The following is a 27,572-nucleotide window of genomic DNA, read 5'->3' on the forward strand; positions in this document are numbered from 1 at the left end:
CATGCACTTCAAGAAATACTTCAACCAAGAACTCTTTCTTCAAGCGAATACAACTTGGTCACACATTTTTGCTGATCAAGCAAATAATTAAATTTTTATGCATTATGAAATTAGATACTTAAGGGGGTACTCTCATGTGAATGCATACATTTTACCACTTTTTAGGAAAATTTTTTTTTTGCGACAACAAAATTCAATCTTCTTAATTTTTTAATATACATATTTTTATTTGTATTTTGAAATGTACAAAAAATTTTTTTTTTTCGTTTTTTACATTTTTAATATATTGATTTTTTTTTTTATCAAAGTAGTCCCCAACAAAAAAAAGTAGTTCACTGGTCATGGTGATAGCGGCTGTTCATGTTGTCTGAAATAAAAAAATCGAATGGATTATTATTCAGTAGTTCCGCGGCTATCGTCCGAAAATCTTGTTTTTTTCGTTAAAAATCGTTTAAAAAAAATATGAAAATATTTTCTAAAATAAACAATTTTGGTATTTAATATATAGAGAGTAAGAATAAAGAGCTAAGCAAAGAAGCTTGAATTTTATTCCCTAGTGACAAGTAAAACTTATAAGTGAGGAATACCAACAAAGATTTTGGTATCCCATTTTAAATTTTTTACACCAAAACTGGCGACGGGGACTAAAAATTACACCCACTCAGCACTGATTTATGGAAATTAATATTATAAATAATAATAAAGCAACAATAAAAGCACGAAAATAACAAATTGAGCAACATCAATAGTCAAGATTTCATAAATAAGTAAACAAAGTTAATAATCAACAAAGTTAAAATTGCGCAACAAAACAAAATGAAAACAGAGTGGTAATTAGTAAGCCTAAATAATAGCGTTAACAACAGCAGCAGCAACAATAAAAAAAACAACATTATCAACAGCAGCAGCAATAACAAGAACAAAAACGTCAACAGCAACAACAATAGCAGTAGTAACAGCAATCACAATTACAACAACATCAATAGCGGCAACAAAAGTAACAGCAGTACCAAACAACAGAACCAAATAAGAGTAAGAAAACAAATAAATACAGATATATCGTAAATTTTTTAGAATAAGTAATAAAATACATAGCAATGTGTAAAAATTATCGCACAATAGTGTAAAGCAAAACAAATTTCAATCCAATGGGGTGTATACCGATTGTTGCAAACTCGAAAACAAATAATAAGGGTGTTACGCTAACAAAATGTACAGCGAATTCGCAATTGCAAATATGCAAGACCATTTGCACGATATTGTGAATTGCCCTATAATGTTTCACTAGAACAGTGACTCCAAAACTGTAACGATAAAATTTTTAATACGTCTCGACTAAAATTGTTTTGAAACTGTTAGATAAGTGTCTTCACTACAAGAGTAGCCCGCACCTCTCAAACCGTATAAGATCAATTAAAATATACAGTAGGAACTTCCTACACAAAACAAATTTGAAACAAAATTCTCTCAAAATGGAAGCATCCACCATACCATTCTTTCAAGTAATTTTAAACTGTATTAATGGAATTGCAGAATTTGACGGCCGAGATCCGAACCATTTAACGGGTTTTATTAGGCAAATTGAAGTCATATCCGTACTACCCGCAATATTACCTTTTTATTCCAAAAAATCAAAAATTTGTATTCAATTATCTGAAAGGAAGATGCGTAGGAAAAACTAGGAAAATAATTGGCAGATATGGACAAGTTAGTGATTGGGAAACATTGAAAAAATACTTTTGAGCAATTGCGGGGAAAAGAAAAATTCAGCGGAACTTATCAGTCTCGACACAACAATAGAACTAAACTCCATAATGGAATATTAGCGCATAATTTCTCAACGAATGAAGTTAATAGGATAGCGCTCATTTAAGGAACATCTCCCGGAACCCACTAAAATTATGATTAAAGCAAGCTACCCGGATAGCCTAGATAAGGCATTAAAAATAATATTAGAAGCTAGACATGAAGGCTTCGCAGCGCTAGGGCAACAAAAGAAGCATCCCAACCAAATTATAAATAATATTCTCGCTTATAACAGTAGTTATAATAGATATAATAATAATATGCACACTACAGATATAATGGTGGCTATGTCCCAAGAAAGAAAAATAACAATAATAAAATGGCTATGTCGCAAGAAATGTAGGTAATAACTATAACAGTGGTAACGGATCAAGCCAAACTAGAATGACAAAAAAAACAACAAACACAAATTATAACCAACTGGGAAATTTTGACTCACGAAGAAACTTTAATCAACAAAGAGACGGGAATCAAACGCGAAATTATAACCAACCAGGAAGTTATAATATGTCTGCAATATAAAATCGAGATAAACCAGAACCAGATATTGGCAATGCAAATACAAATTTTCATGGGATTCACAAAACAATTACTCTATATAATAATAGATACACCCATAAGAATGTTATATTTCATCATTGGCATTGGAGCAGAGTTCAGCCTGATCCACGAAAATATTTGTAACCTGAAATGGAAGATTAAAGTAGATTGTAAGTCGCACCAATGTTAAGAAAAACGGAAGTTATGAATCCTTGCAGATTTAAATAATTTAATGAAAAAGTATTCAAATGTTAATTCCTTGAATGTAATTTCAACAAGAACTTGATAGATTGATTGATTGATTCAATACGAGGAATGCACCGCGACCTTTGGTCTATTGTGCCCTCTCCTAACTTACATAGACTCACCTAGCCCCAGCGCATTGATGAAGTTCAATAGACTTCCAGGCGCTAGTGAGGCTATGCGATCCCTATCTGGAAACATTGATCCAAGGGCCTTAGTCCTGCGTCTGCAGACTGCTGCGCAGTCAATCAGCAGGTGCTCCGGGGTTTCGGGCTCCAAGTCGCAGAACCGGCAGTTAACGCAAGACGATAGGCCCATGTTGTACAGGTGCCTATTCAACTTGCAGTGGCCGGTATACCATGCGACCAGTAGCCTGAGTTTGTTCCTGGGGAGGTTTATTATAACCTTAAACCTACTCAAATTGTATCCTCCCATTAGCAGCTTGGCAGGTCTCATACCGCGCGTTTGCCGCCAATGCTCCTCAAGAACTTTGATAGACTTATTGGTAACAATATCTTAAGGATGATAAATGCAATAATAGACTACCCAAACAGTATTTTAAAAACAAATAAAACAATACTAACCTTTTATCTAACAAAAGAAAAAGAAGTATATATAAAAAAATTGAGCTATAAAGGCAATGAGGTGTAAATCTTCAATAATGATATAAAAGATAAATATGTATGTATGTCACAGAATTCATTGACACCAATCACCTTAACGGTATATACAAAAATATACTTATATTATACTAAAAAGATATAAAAGCGTATTTTACAACGAAGAAGATAATTTAACATTTACAAGTTCAACAAAACATAAAATAATAACCAAAATACTCTAAAATTTACCGATACCCAGAAGTACACAAACCGGAAATAGAGAAGCAAATAGGCCAAATGTTCACCCAAGGTATAATTAGAGCATCCTCTAGTCCTTGCAACAGCCCCAAGAATCTAAGAATGCCCTTTGGGTTGCGAAATGCACCGGCAACGTTCCAAAGGCTAATGAATGATATATTAAAAGAATATATCGACAAAATTTGCATTGTGTACATGGACGATATACTAGTATTTTCTACAAACGTAGAAGAGCACCTAGAATCATTGAGCAAAATTTTAATGAGAATAAAAGAAAAAATCTAAAGATCCAATTAAATAAATGCGATTTCCTAAGACAAGAAACAAATTTCCTAGGTCACTTGATTACAAAAGATGGTATTAAACTAAACCCTCAAAAAGTGGAAGCAATAGAAAGGATTCTATTTCTAAAAAGCGTTAAGGAAATAAAATCATTTTTAGGTATTACGGGATATTACAGGTAATTCATAAATGATTACTCAAAAATCGCATATCATTTAACAAAGTATTTAAAAAAGAGCACAAAAATGAACGTTAATGACAAGGACTACAAAGATTCGTTCGATAAATTAAGAATGTTGATTAAAAACGATCCCCTTCTTATCCACCCAGACTTTACAAAAATGTTTACTCTTGTCACAGATACTAGTAACTTTGCTCTAGGAGAAGCCCTTATGCAAGATAGCAAAACAATTTCATTTGTCAGTCGTACTTTGTATGGGCATTACAGTACGATAGAAAAAGAGTTACTTGCAATGGTTTGGGCAACGAAATACTTCCGTCCGTACTTATTTGGCCGACACTTCGTTATTAAAACTGATCATAGACAATTAGTTTGGCTGAACAACTCAAAAGAACCAAACGCTAAACTCCAAAGATGGAAAATAAAACTAAATGAATTCGATTTCGATATTAATTATATAAAAGAAAAGAAAAATTATATTGCAAATGGTCTAAGCAGACTAAATTATAAAAATAATAATATGATGGAATTGAATTTAAACGAAATATTCAATGGTGATGACAGATTCAGTGTACAACGCAATCAATACACCCAACTCTTTTTTTACACGGTAGATACATTCCTCAGAAATCCGTGTAAAAAAAACCTTGTAAAAAAGAGACATTTCCTGTAGAAAAAGGGGGGATACGTTCCATATCATCTGAAAACCGTGTAAGATTAAATAAAGAACTATATTTACTTCGAAAAACCGTGTAAAAATTGTTGAAAACTATAAAATTTCAGATATGCATACAAATTATATGTTCATATGGCATTTTATTGAGCATTAAAACTTAAAATACATAATTCATACTTTTGAAAAATTGATAGATTAAGCAAAGAACAATAGAAATCTGTTAATCCAGAACTAAGAACAGACAAATCAGAATAGAAATAAGGAAAACACATGAACATTGCTACATAATTACTACTTGATAACAAGCGCCATTGTTTGCGACGAACTGGACTAAAGTCGGTATCATCGCTGGAGATATCCATTTCAGCAATGTAAATATCATGCCAAAAAATGTGTAATTAAGAGTTATAGAATAAGGGGATTTCCCAGTTACTACTATGTATGTTCATTTCAGCAATGGTGCTAAGTGTGGTAAAAACAAACATAATTACAAGACAGTGGGTTAAAAACCGCAGTACATTAAAATTTTTTTTCTCAACCGTGTAACTTCATATTCGTGTAAAAAGAAATCGTGTAAAAAAAGAGTTGGGTGTATATAAAAAAAATCAACTTATAATTCAAAGAGCGCAAAGACAATCAATAAAGAAAATAATACATCAAAGGAAAATAAGAAACATAATAAACGTAACACTTGAAAGTGACATTTTAAAAATAATGCAAGAGAATCTACCCGACAAAGGATTAATCGTAATTTACTGCCCAGATGACAAATTATTTTTACAAATTCGAAGTTATATATACATACAATTTTTCGCAAATAATGCAAATCTAAAAATAATGAAATCAAACATAATTTTAAAGGATGTAATAGACAAAGGAGAACTTTTAACATTGATAGACGAGAAACACCTGGAAAATAATCACAGGGGAATAAATGAAATATTTGAGGAAATAAAGAAAACACACTACTACCCCAAACTACAAAAGGAAATACATCAATACTTGTGAAATATGCAATAAAGTGAAGTTCGATAGAAACCCTATCAAATATAATTTAAATATTACGGAAACTCCTAAGAAACATAATGAAATTGTTCATTTTGATATTTGGTACTCACAAAGAAACGTATTGTACTTCATAAGCATCGATGAATTAACAAAATACACAACAGCCACATCATTAAAGAAAGAAAGAGCAAGTAATCGTATCGAATGAAATTTCGTAACGTGTCGAGTGTGCGGATCGTTGCACTCGATGCGAAATGAATAGAAATTTTATGAAATAACTTCCCTGGTGTAGCTCTAAATGACATTTGCGAATAACGAAACAAAACAAAAGAAAAAATTATTTGAATTTGAATTGAACGTAAATATTAAAATTTATTATATGTTTGTATATAAATTTACTAAATTTAGTTTTTGCAGGCAAAAAAATGAACCCTAAGGTGTTTTTTTGGGTCGGCTTTAGTATACCATCCCAGGATTTCGGGAATAAAATGGGTATGGTCGGATAGAGGAGATTCTCCAGATCACGAATATATATGGTTATAGCCGCAGGAAGCTTATAGTTTTCGAGTTATTCGCGTTTTAAGTTGAAAATTTGCAATATTTTAATTACATATTTTCGATATATAAAATTAATTTTGCACTTATATTTTTCACTTTTATATACACTAACACATCACTTATTCATTTGCACACATTTATTTTATGTAATATAGTGCAAAAATAGCTTTTAATACGCATTTAAATTATTGTTGAATTTGATTATTTGAGAATAACAAATGAATTACAAACTGTCATATAATCAGTGTTACCTTATCGACATCATTTGTAAAAATAAATGTGGCAAATAATCAGTGTTACTATAGTAAAATACTTACAAACTAAAATAAAAAAAAAACATATATATAAAGTAATATTATACCCTAAATACAGGAAACATAATCGTTGATAAATATTAAAAAAATTATAAAAAATTTAAGTGGCTGCCAATGTAAAAATGAGTTCTACGGGAGAAAAAAAATTTATATACCCGGTGTTGGACCGACCAGGGTTATTTTTTTTGAAGCGCGGCCGAAGGCCGCCCACGCAAAAAGGAGTTCTACGAGAAAAAAATTTGGTTCACCCCGGTATTGGACCGACCAGGGTTATTTTTTTGAAGCGCGGCCGAAGGCCGCCCACGCAAAAAGGAGTTCTGCGCAAAGAAGTAGCAATGTCATTGAGGGCATAACAACCACTCTAACATCAATGCGATCTAACGGATATAAGTACTGCTACTTTTAAAGCAAAGTACCGTTGCTTTTATTTGGCATTTTTATAATTATTTCGTGTTTGGAAGATTAAGTTGTGTGGACATATAATTATATTAATTTTTATTAAAATTACGGAAATATTTTTGAAAAAAATGGAAAATAATTCATCAGGTATGATAAATTAAATATTGAAAAGAATATTTAAATCATTGTTTCTAATACTTTGTTACAATTATATGTAGATCTGAAACAAGAAGCGACTATAAATGTTCGCAAATCAAACAAATTGAGCGTGTCAGAGGTGAAGAGAATGTGGAATATTTCAAAAATATTCAACACATTTCAAACAAAGGAGAGCTGCATATTATTCTGCGAAGAGGAGGGTCTCATTGCCAGAGGAAGGACTTGCAGGGTGCATAGACTGCCGATGGTACTCTCCATGACGGGAAATAGCACCGTCGGTACGTTTAGGTGCCGAAAAGGATCTTGCCGAATGCGTTCCGGAATATCTCGATCCACGGGCACCTGGCTGGAAAATGTTAGAATACCATTACCACAAGTTTTTTACTTAATGTTTTGCTACGCATCGCACTGGTCGCATGACGTAGTAAGGAAAAACAGTATTGTCAGGGAATCTATTTTATCTAGCGCTACCATATGTGACTGGTATAATTACTGTCGCGAAGCGGTAGTTTTATAACAAGTGGAAAATCAGAAGGCGGTAGGTAAAATAGGTGGCCCTGGCAAAAAGGTCCAAATTGATGAAAGCAAATTCGGGAAGAGGAAATTTAATAAAGGTAAGGTTAAAAATATACAATATTAGGTACTTACTTATATGTTTTTCTCATTTTAGGCAGGAGTGTGGAAGGTCACTGGGTGTTGGGGATGATTGAGGATGGGAGCGACGACCTGCGGCTGGAGGTATGCCCAGATAATGTTAGGTCTGCGGAGGTGCTCATACCCCTGATTAAGAAGCATGTTGCGCCAGGAACTACATTAAGCACAGATTGCTGGAAGGCGTACGATGGTTTGGCGAATCACGGGTATGAGCACCGAAAAGTAAATCACAGCGATTTGGACAATCCATTTGTGGCTGCAGATGGAACGCATACGCAGCGTATAGAGTCCCAGTGGCGTGTGATTAAAAGGTTTTTTGCGAGGGACAACCACAACAATCGGCGGAAAAATGTGGCCAACAGACACGAAGATCCTTTCGTCAAATTATTAGAGGCAATAAAATTTATATACAAGCCTTAATACACGTTTGTTTTATTAAATTTAAATAATTTCTTTATATTTTATGTTCAACGCGAAAAAATTCTGATACACCCTGGTGTTGGACCGACCAGGGTTATTGTTTTTTATAGGTTGTTGATTTTCGTATTTGGGGTATAATCTGTGCCCTTTATTTCATTTAGTTATTTTACAAATGATGTTGATAAGGTAACACTGATTATATGACAGTTTGTAATTCATTTGTTATTCTTAAATAATCAAATTCAACAATAATTTAAATGCGTATTAAAAGCTATTTTTGCACTATATTATATAAAATAAATGTGTGCAAATGAATAAGTGATGTGTTAGTGTATATAAAAGTGAAAAATATAAGTGCAAAATTAATTTTATATATCGAAAATATGTAATTAAAATATTGCAAATTTTCAACTTAAAACGCGCATATCTCGAAAACTATAAGCTTCCTGCGGCTATAACCATATATATTCGTGATCTGGAGAATCTCCTCTATCCGACCATACCCATTTTATTCCCGAAATCCTGGGATGGTATACTAAATTCTTCCCCAAAAGTAATCCCATGGCTTTACCTGAAGCAGCGTAAGAACATTTTAAATTACACCGTTTAACTTGGTATAGATCTTATTATTTTAAATCATTTACAGATTCAGGAAGCGATTTAGACTGACCAAAGACGCATTTACATTCATCGTATCGGAAATAGAATTTAACGGGCATTTATCAACCGCAGTATCACCAATTCTTAAATTAGCAGCGACTTTGTCCATGCAAAAGCACGCTGTATTGTTGAACGAACCATTGGTACACTGAAAGGCCGGTGGAAAATTTTAAGTAATGATAAAAGAAGTCGGTATAGTCCTGAAAAGATGGCAAAGTTCGGCAATGTATGTGCAGCGTTGCATAACATCTGCATACAATTTAAAAATTCAACATATTGCAGATATTTTGTAAATGAAAACAATGATACAGAAATAGATACCGGAAATGAGACCCAATTAACTAAAAGTGGTCATAAAATTAGAAATCATATTATGTTTTCTTTAGATAATAATTGAATTCGCTTTACGTGATTTTGTCGCACTGCGACTGGTGCATGGTGTCGGATCTCCTTCTTCCTCGCTATCTATAATCATTTCTACCAACTCATTTAATCCTTCTTCGGGCTCTACATTTCCAAAAGATTTTACTACGGTCAACCTTTCTACAGCAACATCTATCCCCGTAGCTGGAGGAGTTGCTCTTCTGCTGCAGTTAATACCTTTTCCTCGTACGGACCACCACCAGTCCTTTGTTTCGAGGCTTTGTTGAAAGAAATTTCCTTTTTTATGTTGTGCTTCTGATCAGCAAATACCTATTTTTGTATTTTAGTATTATTTTAATAATCCATTATCTTTATCTTACTTTTCGCCAAGATTTAGCATCTTCATCGGTGGTCCGGCAGCCTTCAGTTTTAAAGTCAGCTTATTTGCTGCAACTTTGTCTTGCCCACAATTAGGCAAAATATTTTTTGCCAAGTCCTGATGCTGTAGCATAAAGTCACTCATAAAATTTTTTTTACGCATATTTATTTTGTTTACAGTGGTCCTTAAATTATTAGTTATAATTATATTACATGTTACATAAACTAAATAAATGAAAAAGAACTTACATTTTGCCCCTCGGATTATTTTTAGCTGATATATTCAAATTTTTATACCCTGAACAGGGTATATTAAGTTTGTCACGAAGTTTGTAACACCCAGAAGGAATCGTCGGAGACACTATAAAGTATATATATAAATAATCAGTATTTCGAGCTGAGTCGATTTAGCCATGTCCGTCTGTCTGTCTGTCCGTCTGTCCGTCTGTCTGTATATATACGAACTAGTCTCTCAGTTTTTAAGATATCTTTTTGAAATTTTGCAAACGTCATTTTCTCCTCAAGAAGCTGCTCATTTGTCGGAACGGCCGATATCGGACCACTATAACATATAGCTGCTATACAAACTGAACGATCGGAATCAAATGCTTGTATGGAAAACTTTCACATTTGACCAGACATATTCACGAAATTTGGTATATGGTATTTTCTAAGGCAACAATGTAATCTCCGAAGAAAATGTTCAGATCGGTTAACTATAGCATGTAGCTGCCATACAAACTGAACGATCGGCATCAAGTTCTTGTATGGACAACTTTCACATTTGACAAGATATATTCACGAAATTTGGTATATGTTATTTTTTAAGGCAACAATGTAATCTCCGAAAAATTTGTTCAGATCGGTTAACTATAGCATATAGCTGCCATACAAACTGAACGATCGGAATCAAGTTCTTGTATGGACAACTTTCACATTTGATATGATATATTCACGAAATTTGGTATATGTTATTATTTAAGGCAAAAATGTAATCTCTAAAAAACTTGTTTAGAACGGATTACTATAGCATATAGCTTCCATACAAACTGAACACATAGTTACTAACAGTAATGCACCTGTGAAGGGTATTTAGCTTCGGTACAACCGAAGTTAACGTTTTTTCTTGTTTTATTTAATTTGTGCTATAACTTGTCTCAAATAGCTAACGAATGAAATTTCGATCCTTTCGTACAAACGAGAACTCGTTATCGAATGAGAAAATTTCAAATTTTGAAAGTTCCTATTCGATAGCGAGTACAACGATCCGAAAACAAAAAAAAATCATTAATTTCGCTCGTTAACGTGTGCCGCGATTCGGGCCCTGGTTTTCGCACGAAAACTTGTGTGTTTTCGTCCATGTAAAATCTATCAAACGAAAACACAGTTTTCGCTGAAAACTACTTGAAAACTTACATTCCACTCATTATAATCGGTGCCTGCTCTAGTTTAACCGATGTTTTTGATATTTGTTTGCATTCCATACACAAAACAGCTGTCGCTTGATATTCTCATATTAGGGGGATTCTCTTGCTCTCGCAAAACTTTGCACGGTGCAGAAATTGCAGAATTTTCCTTTTGGTGCAACAGCACAACAACAAACAGACCCGGAAAATTATTTGCAATAGCTATAAATACTATGTCAGACCAAAACCCACGTTTATTTTCGTGCCATAATATATCACTACATTCTGCAATGGGTGCACTCCTTGGCTTGCATATTTCGGTATAGGATTTTTGCTTTTTGTGTCATCGAGCAATCTTGCAAGAGCAATAGAATGCCGTTATTGATAGTTGTCAGTGAAAACTCATCGAAAACACACATTGTCGGTCCGAACGACTTAGATTCCACAACATACAAATGCGTTTTCAAAATGTTTTCAATGTCGGTCCGAACATAGTATAAGCCTTTAAATATTACCATTTATATACATACATATATATATATATATATATATTGCAAACTGAATTTTCTTTAACAATCAATATTTTGACAACATTTATGTATGCTATTTACTGTATTAACATTATTTTTTTGGTTTATATTGTTGTACTACGTATAATTTACAATACTAAATACATTAATTTACTAATTCATAATATTCACACAATTTGTACATATGCATATAAGCTAAATTAACAATAACATTTTAAATAAGTTGATTTAAAACAATTAGTATTGAGTTATTTAAATATCCCAATAACAGTGATTGGGTCCGACTTGAGATTTCTTCTCCAAAATTTGCAAATATCTAAAGTGAATAGAAAGAATTGAATTATTCATTTTTTATTTATTTATTGAGGTATCTACGTTAAATTAAAAAAAAAAACTGTAATTACTAATACTATACTATTAGATACACTCCAGCTGACACTCATCCAATTAAGATATGCAAAGTTTTTCATCATCTTGTATAGGTGCTACCGCCAGGAATAAAGGGATGTTAAACTTATTCCAGTGTGAGAGCGCTTCAGATTGAACAAAATTACAATTTTTGGGCATTTATCAACCCAATACCCAACATTTAGTATGAATAAAAATTACTAAATAGTGGTTATTTATTATATGGAGAAACTATTTACATCTTTTTAAAGAATATTATAACAACTGACTTTTGTCCTTTCAATACCCAATAATAGGATTTAAGCTTGTTAGCTCTCAATCATTAAATGTTTTTAATCATTTTCCATTGAAAATAAAACTATGATGCTTAAAATTACAAAACGTTTCATCAAATACCTTTAAATTTCACAAATTTATTTAATTTTCATTGTTTTACATTTTTTATAAGTGGTCTTGAACGATGCAACAAATCCCTCCGTTTACATATTTTTTTGGTAAGATTTCTATCTGGCCATCGCTCGTTTCCAATTGCTAAACGTCAAAACCTCCTGAACTCGATCAACTGTCAAAGTTTAGGTGGTTTTGACGTTTAGCAATAGTTCTCTCACTTCCAGTGAGAGAGGAGTTAAACATCTCTTTATCACTGCTACCGCTTTCAACATGATTATATCGTTTGAATAAGGAAATGTCGAATGAGCGTTTGGTACACAACTGTCGTTAATCTTGCTTTATAGTAGATAAAGTCAAGCACACTCAATGTTGATAAATTCGCCCACGACTTTAATGAATACATAAGTAAACGTGTGAAATATTTTTATGAAATTTATATATTAACTAATAGTTGTTAACTTACATTCTCCCACTTTATTGAAAATTTCATCAATATATTCGTCAAGTTTTGTCTTATCACCTTCAGCCATTGGTAAATGCACTATTTGTGCCATTCATGCAAACACTTGAAAAATCACCCAACATTTTGTGATACATTTATTGTTCTGGATTGAAGTGACTGGAAACACTGTTCCCCCCGGGCGAAGCAGAGGAAGAGGAAGACCTCCACTCCGTTGGAAGGACCAAGTGAAGAAGGATATGGCTTCGCTTGGAATCTCCAATTGGCGCCACCTTGCGAAAAGAAGAAACGACTGGCGGGCAGTTGTAAACTCGTTTGTAACCGCGTAAGCGGTTTCCATGCCAGTAAAGAAGAAGATATACTTACATTACAATTCCAGCATATTTTTTAACATGTATTTACTGAATATAAAACAATTTCTACAAGAATTAAAAAATCAACATGGAAGGTATTGCGCTGATGGAATTAAAATCACACTAGTTCCCAGTTCTTAATCATTAATACCATATCTGGATAACACTAGAATGTTAATGAAATATTATTGTTTTTTTCGTATTATATGATTGTGTCTTGAAGGAAATAACTGCCACTCATTTACAAAAATATACAAACTTTAGAGTACAAAAACCTTATGTCTCGGTGTAAGACTTGTTTTTTACCTTATGTGGGGACATTGCATGTATGTTGTTGTTGACTATGCTATGTTTACTTCTCTCCGAATTATAAGCACCTTGTCGTGTGAAGGGGTTTAACTTCAATGCATAAACGCCATGAGCGGTGCTGCAAGGCATCACTCACGAGGGTTGTCAAAAGCTGCATTTGTGCGGCGACGATGAGCTACCACCTCCAAATTCAGGGTGTTATGCAACTCCCGCGCCCATTGGATGATTTACAGCCAGGAGGTTAATTCGCCTGCATTCGAAAACTGCCTTCCCAACACCGGCCGAATTGGCAAGTAACGGTGGCATTACCGCGTCATGGGGCCTTGGCACGGCGGACCTTCACGTTCCCCTACAAAAACATAGACCCGACACCGTGTCGTGCCAAGGGTCGTAAGACATAGAAGCCTGAACAAACCTAACCAATAAAAGACAAGATCACAATAAGGCAACGGACCCAATGACGACCATGGTCGAGGAGAAGGTCGATAAAACCAGTGTAGCTGCAGGTAAGCGGTGTAAAGGAACTAAACAGAAGTTTAGCTTCCTTGATGTTCTCTCGCCAGATGAGCAGGCGCTGTTTGGAGAGCATGCCAAGGAGGATGTTAATGACATGGTCTCATGAAGCGGAGCACTGCAGTCGAAGTCGAGTGCAGCCGCTGAGTAGGTAGCGAGCACCACCAACGCTCCCCCAGCAGGGTCAGCTGCTCGGATTCGGGGGAATCAAATCGGGTAAACACCGAAGGTGCTCGAAAAAGGAGGAGGAAACGGATAAGGGAAGGCCAACTGCCGGAGGTACTGACGAGGAACAGGGTCAGGGGAAGTAGTGTTCCTTTGCGAAGGAGCGTAAAGGCAAAACTGCGTCCGTTCGCGAGAGTTAAACATTCTATTTCTTTTGAGAATAAAATTGTTTTAATTTAGTTCACTTAGAGGTGAATGTTCTTTTATTATTATGTTTCATTGTTGATACAATGTTTATAAACTTAATTATTTAATTAAGTATAGAGACAACAACGAATGGACTATAAAAGATGAGCATACTTCATTTGCTCTGTTTTATACGCAATTTTTTGTAGACTGCAGTGGTGGTATACTGTAGTTCTCTGATTGATCAATGCTCGTTGTAAAAGATAAGTTTGTTATGTTAGCTTATATGAAGATTGAGTATGACCGTTTGCATAAGTCTGAAAGTTAAGTGTTTGTCCATTAAAGATAAATTATTATCGTATGTCTGAAGGTTGGTTGAATGCCGTCTGATCTTCTACTCTGGTGTCTTTGTTCATTGTTTTGTTATTGGGTAGACGAAAAAGTCTTTTCGTATTTGTAACAAAATATCAACTTATTTTTTTTTATATTTATACTAATAATTAAATAATATGTACCATTTTGGTTGACCACTTTTTGGCATTTTTTCGCTAGAGACATTATTCCATCATTGTAAAATGAAATTTCCAGTACGGAAGCGAGCGAACCATTGTTGTGCTTCATGAACTGATACAGCATCGTCTTTGTAAACTTCAAAAATTTCATTGGTGGTTTGCATTGTATTCTTCCCTTTTTATACAAAAATTTCAAAATATAGCGAATTTCTTCATTATTTTCACTCATTTTTGAACAGCTGTAACTTTTTTTCAACTTCCCCGAATTAAATTTTTTTTGGTTATATGAAGCCTTTAAACATTACATGGTATGACACAATGAAATTGGTAGTACTGGAGATATACGACTGCAACTACATCTTTTGACAAAATGTTGACAACTTTCGACTACCCAATAATACTTCTATAGATAGCTTATAATTTGGCAATACAATACAGATAATCAGGGGTGTTGTGGAATCCAAGACAGAATTGCTAAGCTGTCAGAATTGCAAACCAATTCTGATTTTCAATGGTGTCACAGAATCTGATTGGATTTTCGTCTTTTCAACATACGCAAAACCAATATTCGAAACAGCTGTGTACTAATGTGACAAAACTTGCAAATTAATACATTTGGAAGCAAAAGTTTTTAATGAGTTCCGAATTAAAGAAAGATTTTAAGAGATAACATTTATCGAATGAATAAAGACGCTTTTGGGTGTTAAATTACGTTCTGTAAATCTAATATCTTTAAAAATTAAATAATTAAGACATTTTGTATTTTATACTTATGAAATAAAGATAAATTAATTCGAAATAATAAAATAACTTGATTTCTTAACTTACATTTCAAATCTGTGAGCGATTATCTTCTTGCTTTGTTTATGATAGCAAAACCGATAAAATTGGTTTCCGTGACACCCAAAACCGATACAAATTCTGTTTCGAATATCAAACCAATAATATTTGAATTCATGACACCTACTACTTTTTTTGATCGATTTCAATTCTGATTCCGAATGAGTTATATAATTGATATTAGTATAAATGTATTCCTGATATGATGTTCCTCAAATAGAATTGTTAACTTGTGTAATATTTGCATATTAGTTAATTGATTTGAAGTTTGTGATTTTAATATTTGAAGAATATGTATTCTTTCGTATTCTTTTGCTTCTATATGGTTTTTTACTTCTTCATCTTGATTATGATAGTTATTTGAATCTATGTATACTGATTCATTAAATTGTACTAAGTTAGTGCCTACAGTTGTTTCGTTATTTACTTGATGTTTTCCACCATATAAAACATTTCCATTGTCTAAATGTATTATACGTTGAGTACTTTCTTGAATGGTATTACATTGGGCAATCTGGTTTAAGAGTATAGGTATGGTACAATTATCTCATTTGATTTGTTTAAAAATATCATCACTTAAATTATTTTTTAAATTTTTTATTTATTTTATTTATATACGATCCTTTACATTTGCTGATAAAATGTCTTAATCCTAACCGTCCATGCTAGGGATGTAACTTTATGTCTTTTACATTGTTTATTAATAATTGGGTGTTTATAAATTAAAATAAATTTATCTCGTATTTTCAAAATAAGTATTGCAAAATACTCTAGAATATTTATTACAGAAAGATTTCCTTGTTCGACTTTCATTATTCTTTCTATTTCTTCTTTGTTTATTGCAACAGAATAAAAATGTCCATTTTTAGCAAAATTAATTGTAGAGGTTAAATCAAATAGTGTAGTATATATAGTAGTAATATCCTTTGATATCAAATTTAGTCATTAAATTTTCAAGTTTGAATTTTTTTCCTTTGTAAATTATTATTGTTAATTATATCATTTGAAGTCGTTTTGATTTCTATTAGGTCGTCATGGACTGGCACTCCTGTTATGAATTTATGCACAGATCCTAATGTGTTCTCCCACTTATCTCGGGATTTTCTTAAACTATTTCTTTGATATACCTGCGAGTATTCTTGTCTCTTCTATTTTGTTTCTCCTACACTATTTGTCCTAGATTGTAATATTTGAATTGTCGTTTTTTGTTGTGGTAATTTAGCATGTAATCATGTTTTGCTTTGAAGATCTCTTTATTTCTTCAAATTTGCTTCTACGTCAACTGATCGTTTGTTAAATACCAAATGTATTGTCCTATTATATTCCTTGAGCCTCGAGCCTCGAGAAAGCAGAACTAACAGCGCGGTTGTTGAGGCCAATGATATCAATATCATGGACGCTTTACTCTCTTATAGAAGAACATAGCTCAGACATAGCAGCATAGAAGCAGTTCATTTTAGTGCTGTCGAAGGTAGCTTTAAGGTAGCACTAATGTGAACGCACACATTTTACCACTTAAATATTTTCTAAAATAAACAATTCTGGTAGGGACAATAACTATAAATGAGTAGAAGAACATACGTAAATTTTAAAGCAATCGGCTGAATACTTTTTTTTAGGACCATGACAGTTTCAGAAAATGATGATTCGAGAAAAATGCAGACTTCTCATGGCGCGTGGCAGACAGTCGCATACGACACGTCGGCGACTATGAGCTGTAACTTATCAAATACTATGAATTTCGGTCTGAATTTTTCACAGCATGCTTTCAATAGGTTTTACTATGTGATTGCCTGAGAATACCACCTTAAAATTGAGGTGGTATTTTACAAAACTTGTCGCATTGTGAAAATATGGTCGATAGTAGACTCTCTAGGCAGGAATAAGGGGATGTTAAACTTATTCCAGTGTGAGAGCGCCTCAAAATTTGCGTTTTTTATAACATTTTCCATTATGGCCAGATCGAACAAAATAACAATTTTTGGGCATTTTAACCCAATACCCAACATTTAGTACGAATATAAATTACTAAAATAGTGGTTATTTATTATATGGAGAAACTATTTAAATCTTTTTAAAGAATATTATAACAACTGACTTTTGTCCTTTCAATACCCAATAATAGGATTTAAGGTTGTTAGCTCTCAATCATTAAAAGTTTTTAATAAGTTTCAATTGAAAATAATACTATAATGTTTCAAATTACAAAACATTTCATCAAATACCTTTAAATTTCACAAATTTATTTAATTTTCATTGTTTTGCATTTTTGATAGAGGTCTTGAACGATGCAACAAATCCCTCCGTATATATATTTTTTGGTAAGATTTCAATCTGGCCATCGCTCGTTTCCAATTGCTAAACGTCAAAACCTCCTGAACTCGATCAACTGTCAAAGTTTAGGTGGTTTTGACGTTTAGCAATTGCTCTCTCACTTCCAGTGAGAGAGGAGTTGGACATATCTTTATCTCTGGTTCAGTTGTTCAAATAATACACTCAATAACACATTATATGCGATATTAAGGAGGCTTGTCCTACGATAATTGGCGCAGATTGTGGGTCACTCATTTTATCGACCATGCCTTTTAATGTAATAAAGTATTCTATCTTAATGTTATTCAGATATAGTACGAATGTTTTAAAACTTCGAACTACTTGGATTTTAATTCAATCAGCGGATTATGTCTTCCAAGCTGCTGTTTTGGTTCTTGTAGAAATTATTTTCTTCCAGTAAATACATGTTAAAAAATATAATGGAGTTGTAATGTAAGATTTGTGGATTTGTGTAAGTGGAATCATATTTCCTTGAACTGCCGGTGACTAGCGACAATCAAACAACCTTTAAGTTGCAATTTTGTACTAGGAATTCAATCGCAATCAAGTCGAAGATATTAGACTTTATTCTGTTTGGGTCAAGCAATTTAAAATAACTTGCTTGCCGATTGCGATTAAAACTTCTTAACTAGTTAACGTGTCTGCCGTACTGTTCTTTTGTGTTGCAACTTATACGTAAGTGGTCTTCGGGTTACATCCACCCCTAAGTGCACTGCTAGTCATCCAGAACTGTAGTTTGTTTCTGTTCTGGATGACTAGTACTACACTTAAGGGTGCCACCTCGCCATTTAAAGCGATTTTTGATTCCAGATAAAACTAGGTTTTCTATTATAAATTAAATATATACATATGTATATTACTATGTTCGAACCGACATTGAAAACATTTTGAAAGCACATTTGTATGTTGAGGAATCTAAGTCGTTCGGACCGACAATGTGTGTTTTCGATGAGTTTTCACTGACAACTATCAATATCGGCATTCTCTTGCTCTTGCAAGATTGCACGGTGACACAAAATGCAAAAATCCTATACCGAAATATGCAAGGCCAAGAGAGCACTCATTGGTGAATAAACGTGGGTTTTTTTCTGACATATTTATAGACATTGCAAATAATTTTCTGCGTATGTTTGTTGTTGTGCCGTTGCACCAAGAGGTAAATTCTGCAATTTCTGCATCTTGCAAAGTTTTGCAAGAGCAAGAGAATCCCCCTAATATGAGAATATCAAGGGACAGTTGTTTTTGTATGTGGAATGTAAACAAATATCAAGTGAAAATTTAAGGCCGGCAAAATATGTCTTCCAACAAAATCGATTAAACTAGAGCAGGCACTGATTACAATGAGTGGAATGTAAGCTTTCAAGTACTTTTTAGCGAAAACTGTGTTTTCGTTTGACAGATTTTGCATGGACGAAAACGCACGAAAACATGTTTTCGTTGTCGGTCGGAACATAGTATATGGCACCCATAAGGCATTTTGTTGGTATGCGGCGGTCATTTTATCATAATTTTTAACTATATAATTATGTACTTGCAACTCAAAGTCTTTTTTTCGCGGAGTGTCACTTATGATGGAAGTAACGTATAACTTTTAACTTTTGGGGGACTCTCCGCAGTTAAAACCACCAAACGATGATAAATTATCATAATTAACTCACAGCGAAAATTGTAGTTGCCAGTATGTTCGAGTGTCGATGTTTAGTTGATAATCTACTAGATAAGAGCTGCGGAGTATGCCAATGAGAGTAAAAGTGGTAGTAAACTGTTGTTTGAGTAAGAAATAAAGATAAGTGCATATCCATTAAATTGGGACTTTTATTTAACAATCCAGTAATCGAACTCAATAGTAAGTTAGAAGGAAGAAGATTTATCGAGAAATCCGTTACACTATTTTATTGTCAAATAAGCGTAAGTAAAATACCCCTACAAGACGAGAGTAACCAATTCACAAATACATTTGTAAAGTTTCATCTCTTATACTATTACATATCTATGTGTAACTTTTTGCCTTGAAAAGGAAAACTCTACTGTAAGAGTAGCAACATTCATCTAACGAAATTTTTTATTTTGTAAGAATGAGGCGCACATATTGACAATGAATCCGTTGCCGCCATTGAATCGCCATTCGAAGAAAAATTTTAAGCATTGTAAATGATTTGAATAGCGACAGGTAAGTCACAAATATGTTATTATTTATAATTAGAATCTTTTCAGAACAAGAAAAACCGAGTAATTGGAAGAATTATTGAAATTTTATGCAGCCACACATATGTATGTATTTTCTCGGTTAATCTTATAACTTGCATTAGCAGTCATTGTATAGATGTGATCATCTTAAATCTGCCACCAATAGTAAAAGATTCACGGGCTAGTTCAATAAGAAAAATCTTAAAGATGCAGTAGCCTTATTAAAAAATCGTGGATCCTGCAACAATACATGCTGTTAGATTTGGGTGAGACTCAGTGTGAAATACAGCGCGCCATACCAAAAAAAGGACAAGTAGGAACAAACGAGTCACATATTGGAGAGTGCAGCTAGTAATCTCAATAAGAAAAAGCGATTGCACTTCATGTTATTTGAAAATGTATGTTATAACATTTAGTGTAAGTGAAAAATTTGTACAAAGTGATTAACAGTACCATTATTATTGATTGTGGCTGTATGTACCTGGTGTTACAAAGTGTTTTTATTGTTTTCTTATTTCCAAACAAAAACTTTAAGCCGCTTGGTTTCAGAAAAATCACTAATAGTGAAATAGAAAGGAAGGTAAATGAAAAAACGCGTACGCGATGAGAATGGCAGATAAATCCCTCCTCTTTCATTCAGCTTCAACTGCAATCTGCTATACATAGTAAATTAAAAAAAGCGCTTAAACGGGAGGAAGAATTCAACACTACAGTGTATGTAAAGAAGTTGTGTCCAAATTCAAATAAGCGAAATTCCCTTTGGAAAACCCAAAAGTCCATGAAGCCACCATATGACTCCAACAATCCAATTTCATGGAAAAAGTCTCATAATATCAAATACTTAATACAAACGCCTTTATACCGACTTCTATCCCGTCTTTCTAAAATATTTGAAAAAGTGTTACTATCAAAGATGTCTCCTTTCCTCCACGAAAATAATCTGATACCAACGTACCAATTCGGATATCGTTCAAAACATAGCACAATAGAGCAATGAAATAGAATTACTAACAAAATAAGATAAGCATTTAAGCACAGAGAGTACAATTCAGCAATATTTCTAGACATAGCTCAGGCGTTTTATAAGGTGGGGTATGACGGCCTTTTATATAAGAATAAAAACATTATATATTTAGAATTGTATAAAACATTGGAGTCTTATTTAAAAAATTGAAAATTTATGGTTACAGTAGGAGGTACAACTCTCCTATTTATCATATATACCGCAGATGTACCAACACCTAATAATGTATTGACATCAACTTTTGCGGATGACACAGCTTTAGAGAGTCGTAACAAATGTCACATTATAGTATCAAGAATATTAGCGGAGCACTTAAGTTTTGTCGAAGAATGGCTAGCGAACTGCCGTATAAATGTGAATAAACAGAAGTGTAAGCATTTTACATTTTCGCTAAGACCAAAAATGGGCCCGGCAGTAAAAATTAAAAATATTTTAGTATCGAAGCAAATAACGTAACTTATCTTGCATGTATGGCTTTCAACTGTGGGGTACGACCTGTGCAACTAATATTGATATAATACAAAGGTTTCAACCGAAACTGATTAGGACAATCACGTGTTCGCATTGGTACAAGCGTAATGAAAATGTTCATAAAGATCTTGGTATTCCTCTGGTAAAGAAAGAAGTAAATAATGAAATATTGGAAAAAATATAAGAAATATAAAAAATTCAACTTTGTGCTCTGGGACATACACTCGTGGCCACTCAAAATTTTCAAGTGTTGTGCATATTTGTATAGAACATTTTTATTTAGAAATAAGTTTGTTTAAATGAGTTAAGCATCCCCCCACTTTAATCGGAAAAACTAGCACACACTAATACTTGACGACACCACACTCGCACCCGGTGGGACTTTAAATTTCCAAGGGGAATAGTCACCGTCGCTGAGCTTTAAGCGACCGGGGGGGTCGGCAGGTCGCGGATAGCCGGACGGCCTGTAGTAGCAGGTTAGTTGCGAAATAAGTTTAAGCGAATAAGCAATCCCCGACGAGAAGCGGCGGGAGTGGAGGTTGCGATATAAAAACCAGCAAGACCGTTGAAACTCCTGTGACAGTGGGCGAATCGACACCGCCCCTTTGAAATATGTGTCTCCCGCAACATGCAAGGGCATGTTGTGTAATAAAAAATATCCAGGCGCGACGGATCCATAATGGGCGGCTTCCTGGTCAGCGTCTGTTCACCATGTTAGGTGCGGCTGATTAAATCTACCTGACCGGTACACGACGCAGCATACTGGGAGTCCCTTGAACTCTTCGCCAGCGACTTCTCCGCTGACGAAAGGGAGGGGGTGATGTGAGCTTGACTCTGCCGAGGTATCAGCTGCGGCGTGTGTCAGTAAACAGCCACTTCGGTCCTTGGTCAGGAAGTGTGCATTGGGCATAGGAGTAGTAGCCTATGTTGGCCCGGGTGAGCGCCGGTCCGTACGTGTTTTCCGGGACCGGCAAAGCGAAGGACTGGCCTCAGGGAACTGGGGTAGGGGCATTGTCCCCGAGGGTATACCCGTTCCAGTCTATTTCGGCCCACCCCCTACACACGATGCGCTGTATAAAAGAAGTAAATGGAAAACAATTCGAGAAACAATACAAACAACATATACAATGAAGGCGGAATTTTAATGAGTAGCCGTGCTGAAAATTCGAGATCAGAGGCGGATCTGACTCTGAGGACCCCAAATACGGAAGTAGATCCATTCAAACGTGTATCGAGGATAGCCCGATCGCCAAATCAGACGCCCATAATCAGTAAACCGGTGCGAGCGAGGTCCTCACCACCGGTGCTAGAAGATAGTACACCTCAAGCCAAAGTAGCACAACATCCCGGGGACTACTTCTCTGAACTAGGAAGTGCCATAAAAAGACTGACTGAAGCAATGCATCCGCCGCAGCGGTCTATAAATAACAATATGAAAGACATCCTTAGTTCTATAGCAAAGCTATATTCAAAAGCCCTGGAGGAGCACACAAAAATAATTGAAGCAAGACGGAAGGTTCAGCTCAGAACCACAAACACGGAAACAACACCAAAGAGGCCGCGCGAGGAAAATCAGCCCAAACGGAAAACACCGCCTAAAAGGAATAAAACGGCGCACGAAGAGGCACCGAAAAACCAGCAAGCGGAGCGCAGCAAAGAGACATCAGGAAATAGCCCTGATAAATCCAAAAAAGAGGGAAAAAAAGATGACGGCTTGGTAAGCGTCAAGCGCAAACCACAAAGCCACAAAAAAATTGACCGAAAGCCACCCCCACGGCCCGATGCTATAGTCATAGCGCGCTCTGGAGATATGTCCTATAGAGACATCCTTGTGAAGGTGAGAAAAGAAGAAAATCTACAGAAACTCGGCGAAAATGTATCGCGTATTCGGAAGACAGCCAAAGGTGAAATATTGCTGGAACTCAAAGAAACGCAAATGGAAAGTACGAGCGAACTAAAGGGCGAAATAAGCAAACTGCTGGGAGACCAGGCACAAATCAAAGCGCTTACCCACGAAGTCACAGTAGAGATTCGGGACCTGGAAGAAATCACAACCAAGGAGGACATTTCGGAAGCTATACGGAAGCAGGTGAAAAAACTAAAAAACTTTGATGTGAGTGCGATAAAAAACCTCAGGGCGGCATATGCGGGTACACAGGTAGCGGTAGTAAGCCTCCCTACGCTGGAAGCAAGGATTCTGCTAGATGAGCGAAAAATTAGGATAGGCTGGGTAGTCTGCAGGTTAAGAGAGAAACCCAATTTAAAAAGGTGTTTCAGGTGCTTCGAATATGGGCATCCGGCAGCAGCATGTAAAAATTCGGACGACAGGAGCAAGTGTTGTCTAAGATGTGGCGAAAAAGGGCACTTCGCACTGACGTGCGACAAGGCTCCCTCTTGTGGTGCTTGCAAGAGCAAGGGAAGCGAAAACTCAAACCACCAAATAGGTAGTAAAAGATGCCCTCTATATCAGGAAGCATATAAAAAATTCAACAAATGAAAGTTATCCAGCTAAACCTGAATCATTGTGAAGCCGCGCAAGATTTGCTTAAGCAAACCGTCTTTGAGGAGAAGGTGGACGTGGCAATACTGTGCGAACAGTACAAAAACATAGACAACGCCACATGGGCTTCAGACACCACCCGCAAAGCTGCCATATGGGTATGTAGAGGTAAAGCTTTCCAGGAAAAACCACTACTAGGAAAGCCCTACTTCACACGAGCCAGGATCTGTGGAATCAACTTTTATAGCTGCTATATACCACCGAGTGTCCCGCAAGGCGCGTTTGAGAGGATTTTGGATGATCTGGTACAGGAAATCCTAACAACTACGAATAACGTGGTAGCAGGTGATTTTAACGCATGGGCTGTGGACTGGGGAAGTGTCAGTACGAACAAACGCTCCTTTGAAGTTGGTCGCCTTGTCGTGGCGAAGGGGCTTAAGTAAGAGTAAAGTGTGCATCCCAAAGGAAACGCACTCTAATCTTACGAACTAAGAGGGACACTTCATAATTCCTACAATAGTGATATGGATGAATAAACCCTAGGTTTTACGCTCATCTCCTATTGTGGAAGTATGAGGACACCCGAACCAACACCACCCTCAGCCAAGGTGTCGAGGTACCCGTGCCGAGGGCTGAATGGTCAGCGGGGGGTAATAAATAGAGACTACCCTTTCCGGACTACTCGTGGGAGCAAACATGAACGCAAACAATACAAAAACAACAACACCAACTACAACAACCAAATTGACGACAACAGCAACGACTAAGGACATGAGCTATCGGAATCCTATAACGGAATCCGATGAGGACGAACTACTTGCCTCCAGCCAGGAGACGAGTAAGAGTACTACCGAACATACCAAACAAAGTATACCGGTAGATACAGCAGTGAAAACCACAGAGGTAAGGGACGAAGCGTCCACCTCCAAGGCTGCCATGAGCACCAACCAAAGTGCACTGGCGGCTAAAAGTGAGAACAAAAAGAAGCGCAAAAAATCCCAAAATCAGCTGAGGAAAAACCGGTACCAGAGGGCGGTCTTCATACTAGGGAAGATAGCCAAAGACCAGGCAGCCGGTACCCCAGTTGATGAGGCTGAAACAAAGCGCCTCAAATCCATCGTAGAGGAATATGAAGGCTACCTGAAAAGGAAGCAATCACAACCTCAAGTAGAGAACAAACTAGAGAGCACTTCCCAAAAGAGAAATCGCTCCATCATAGAGGTACCCGGAACTCAGCCCAAAAAACCGAGGCGGAGTGAAGGAGAACACAGCAGCACAACAACGGCAAGGCATTTCTGCGATGTAGCCAGGGATAGCCTGCAGGTGGCCATTATAGATGGAAATTCCTCCTCTCCGGGCACAATACAGGAGAGATGGGTGGAGATCGACGTCAGATTGTCGAGTATGGTGCTAAGCTATGTACTCGACAATCCTGCGGGTCCCCACCCGGAGTTTGACTCCTCTGAGACCCTCAGGGGCTACAGGGTCATCAAATGCGCGGACCAGGCCTCGCTAGATTTCCTGACGGGTAGTGTTGCTATAATTAGCAACGCCTTCGTAGGCCTTTAATTGAGGCTTATACCCGCCAGGGACATTTCAAAGAGACCTCGTGCTCGCATTTGGTTACCCCCTCTAGAGGAGCCAGGCGAAAAACTCCTGAGGTGCATTAAACTGCAGAACAAATCTATACCAGGTATAGATGAGTGGCAGCTAATCAAGGAGGAAAAACCTAATAAAGCAAGTAAGCCAATACTAGTGGCCATTTGTGATGAGTCCATTGAGGCCCTGAAGAAGACTGACTACAAAATCAGCTTCGGAATCCGCAAGGCCAGACTAAAAATCTTCCAAGGCGACAAAGCGGCTGACGAAGACGACACGGAAGAGGTCGACGACGCCAGCCAGTTACTAAGGAATGTGGGCATCGAAGAAACCCGAGATGCCCAATAACAACCTTAGATGTGTACAGATAAACCTGCAGCACTCGAAGAGTGCTACAGCGAATCTGACAACCCTCGTGAACGAGAGGGGCATCGACATCAGCCTAGTACAGGAGCCCTGGGTCAATGATGATTCCATTAAAGGGCTAAACAGCAGCAACTATAACCTGTTTTACACACGGAACAGAGGTAAACCTAGGGCATGCATTCTTATCAATAAAAGTATAAATGCATTTCTTTGTCCAAATTACAGCACAGCAGATATCACAGTGGTAAAGGTGGAACAGAAGGAAAAGCCCTTCTTCTTGGTCTCGGCCTACTTGGCCCATGACGAAGACTTACCACCGGCCCCGCTCGCCAGACTAGTAGAGGAGAACAGGAGGGATGATGTCCTAATAGGGTGTGATGCAAACGCAAGGCACACCGTATGGGGTAGCTCCAATATAAACACCAGAGGTGAGTCACTCTTGCAGTATATTTTGAATAGTAATCTAAGTATTTGCAACAAGGGCGATAAGCCAACATTTACTTTCCCAAGCTCGGATAGGTTTCCGGGGTGGGAGGAAGTGCTTGACCTCACGCTATCAACAGACACAGACAGTCTCGTTGTGGATAACTGGAGGGTATCCGATGAGCCTTCCATGTCGGATCACTCTTGGATACTCTTCAGCATCCGCGAGAAGTACAGTGCGCCTCTCACATACCGGAACCCTAGAAGAACGGCATGGGGAAAATTTACCAGTATAGCAACAAAATGCCTTGAAAAGGGAGGCAACAAGAGTATCAGAAATCCTGAGGAATAAGATTCAGAAGTAGAGAAGTTGGAAAAAATTTTAACCACAACTTTTAATAAATCTACTCCGCTAACAGTTTTGAAAAAGGGAAAGTCTCTTCCTTGGTGGAACAGTGAACTTAAGAGTTTGAGAACACAACTAAGGAAAACTTTCAATGAGAGTTTTAGAACCAAAATCTGGCAGCCATATAAAGACATTATGAAAGAATACAAAAAAGCAGTCAGGAAAGCTAGAAAGGACTCATGGCAATCTTTCTGCACATCGATAGAAAGTTGCAGAGAAGCCGCGCTAGGCTGAGTAAAATGCTATCCAAAGATCATATTAACACTGCCTACATTAGGGCTGAGGGAAGTGATTGGACCTCCTCGGCAAAAGAGTCCCTGGATGTACTAATCACAACGCACTTCCCCGGGAGCCAGCAAAAACCTTTAACGAGGGTTCAACCAGAACCACCGCTGAATGCAGTCGACTATCGAAGCCAAATAGTAGACAAAAGTAAAATCAAATATGCCATAAACAGTTTTGCACCATTTAAAGCGGCAGGTCCTGACGGGATTATGCCCATAATGCTGCAAAAACTAGTAGAACCAATGGTTCTAAGGCTTGAAAATATATACAAAGCTAGCATTCTATTATCCTACATCCCAAGAAGTTGGAAAAGAAGTAAAGTTGTGTTCCTTCCAAAACCCGGCAGAAGAACACACGAGAATGCCAAGGATTTTAGACCTATAAGCCTTACCTCCTGTATGCTG

The 27,572-nt window shown here is 36.2% G+C and overlaps 2 protein-coding genes and 1 pseudogene across 4 annotated transcripts in view; all 3 read left to right on the forward strand.

The window, feature by feature from the left end:
• The window catches only part of LOC126764069 (uncharacterized), a 378,237-nt gene that overhangs the window by 241,342 nt on the left and 109,323 nt on the right, over window positions 1-27,572 (forward strand). The window lies entirely within an intron of this gene.
• LOC126764135 (uncharacterized) lies at window positions 2,713-11,487 on the forward strand (annotated as a pseudogene).
• On the forward strand, window positions 24,505-27,049 carry LOC126764138 (uncharacterized). The gene is made up of 2 exons (XM_050481939.1): window positions 24,505-26,215; window positions 26,280-27,049. The coding sequence occupies exon 1, from the start codon at window positions 24,786-24,788 to the stop codon at window positions 25,656-25,658; it is 873 nt and encodes a 290-aa protein (XP_050337896.1). The 5' UTR covers window positions 24,505-24,785; the 3' UTR covers window positions 25,659-26,215; window positions 26,280-27,049.

This window comes from Bactrocera neohumeralis, unplaced genomic scaffold (genome assembly GCF_024586455.1).
Source record: "Bactrocera neohumeralis isolate Rockhampton unplaced genomic scaffold, APGP_CSIRO_Bneo_wtdbg2-racon-allhic-juicebox.fasta_v2 cluster09, whole genome shotgun sequence".
NCBI classification, from domain to species: domain Eukaryota; kingdom Metazoa; phylum Arthropoda; class Insecta; order Diptera; family Tephritidae; genus Bactrocera; species Bactrocera neohumeralis.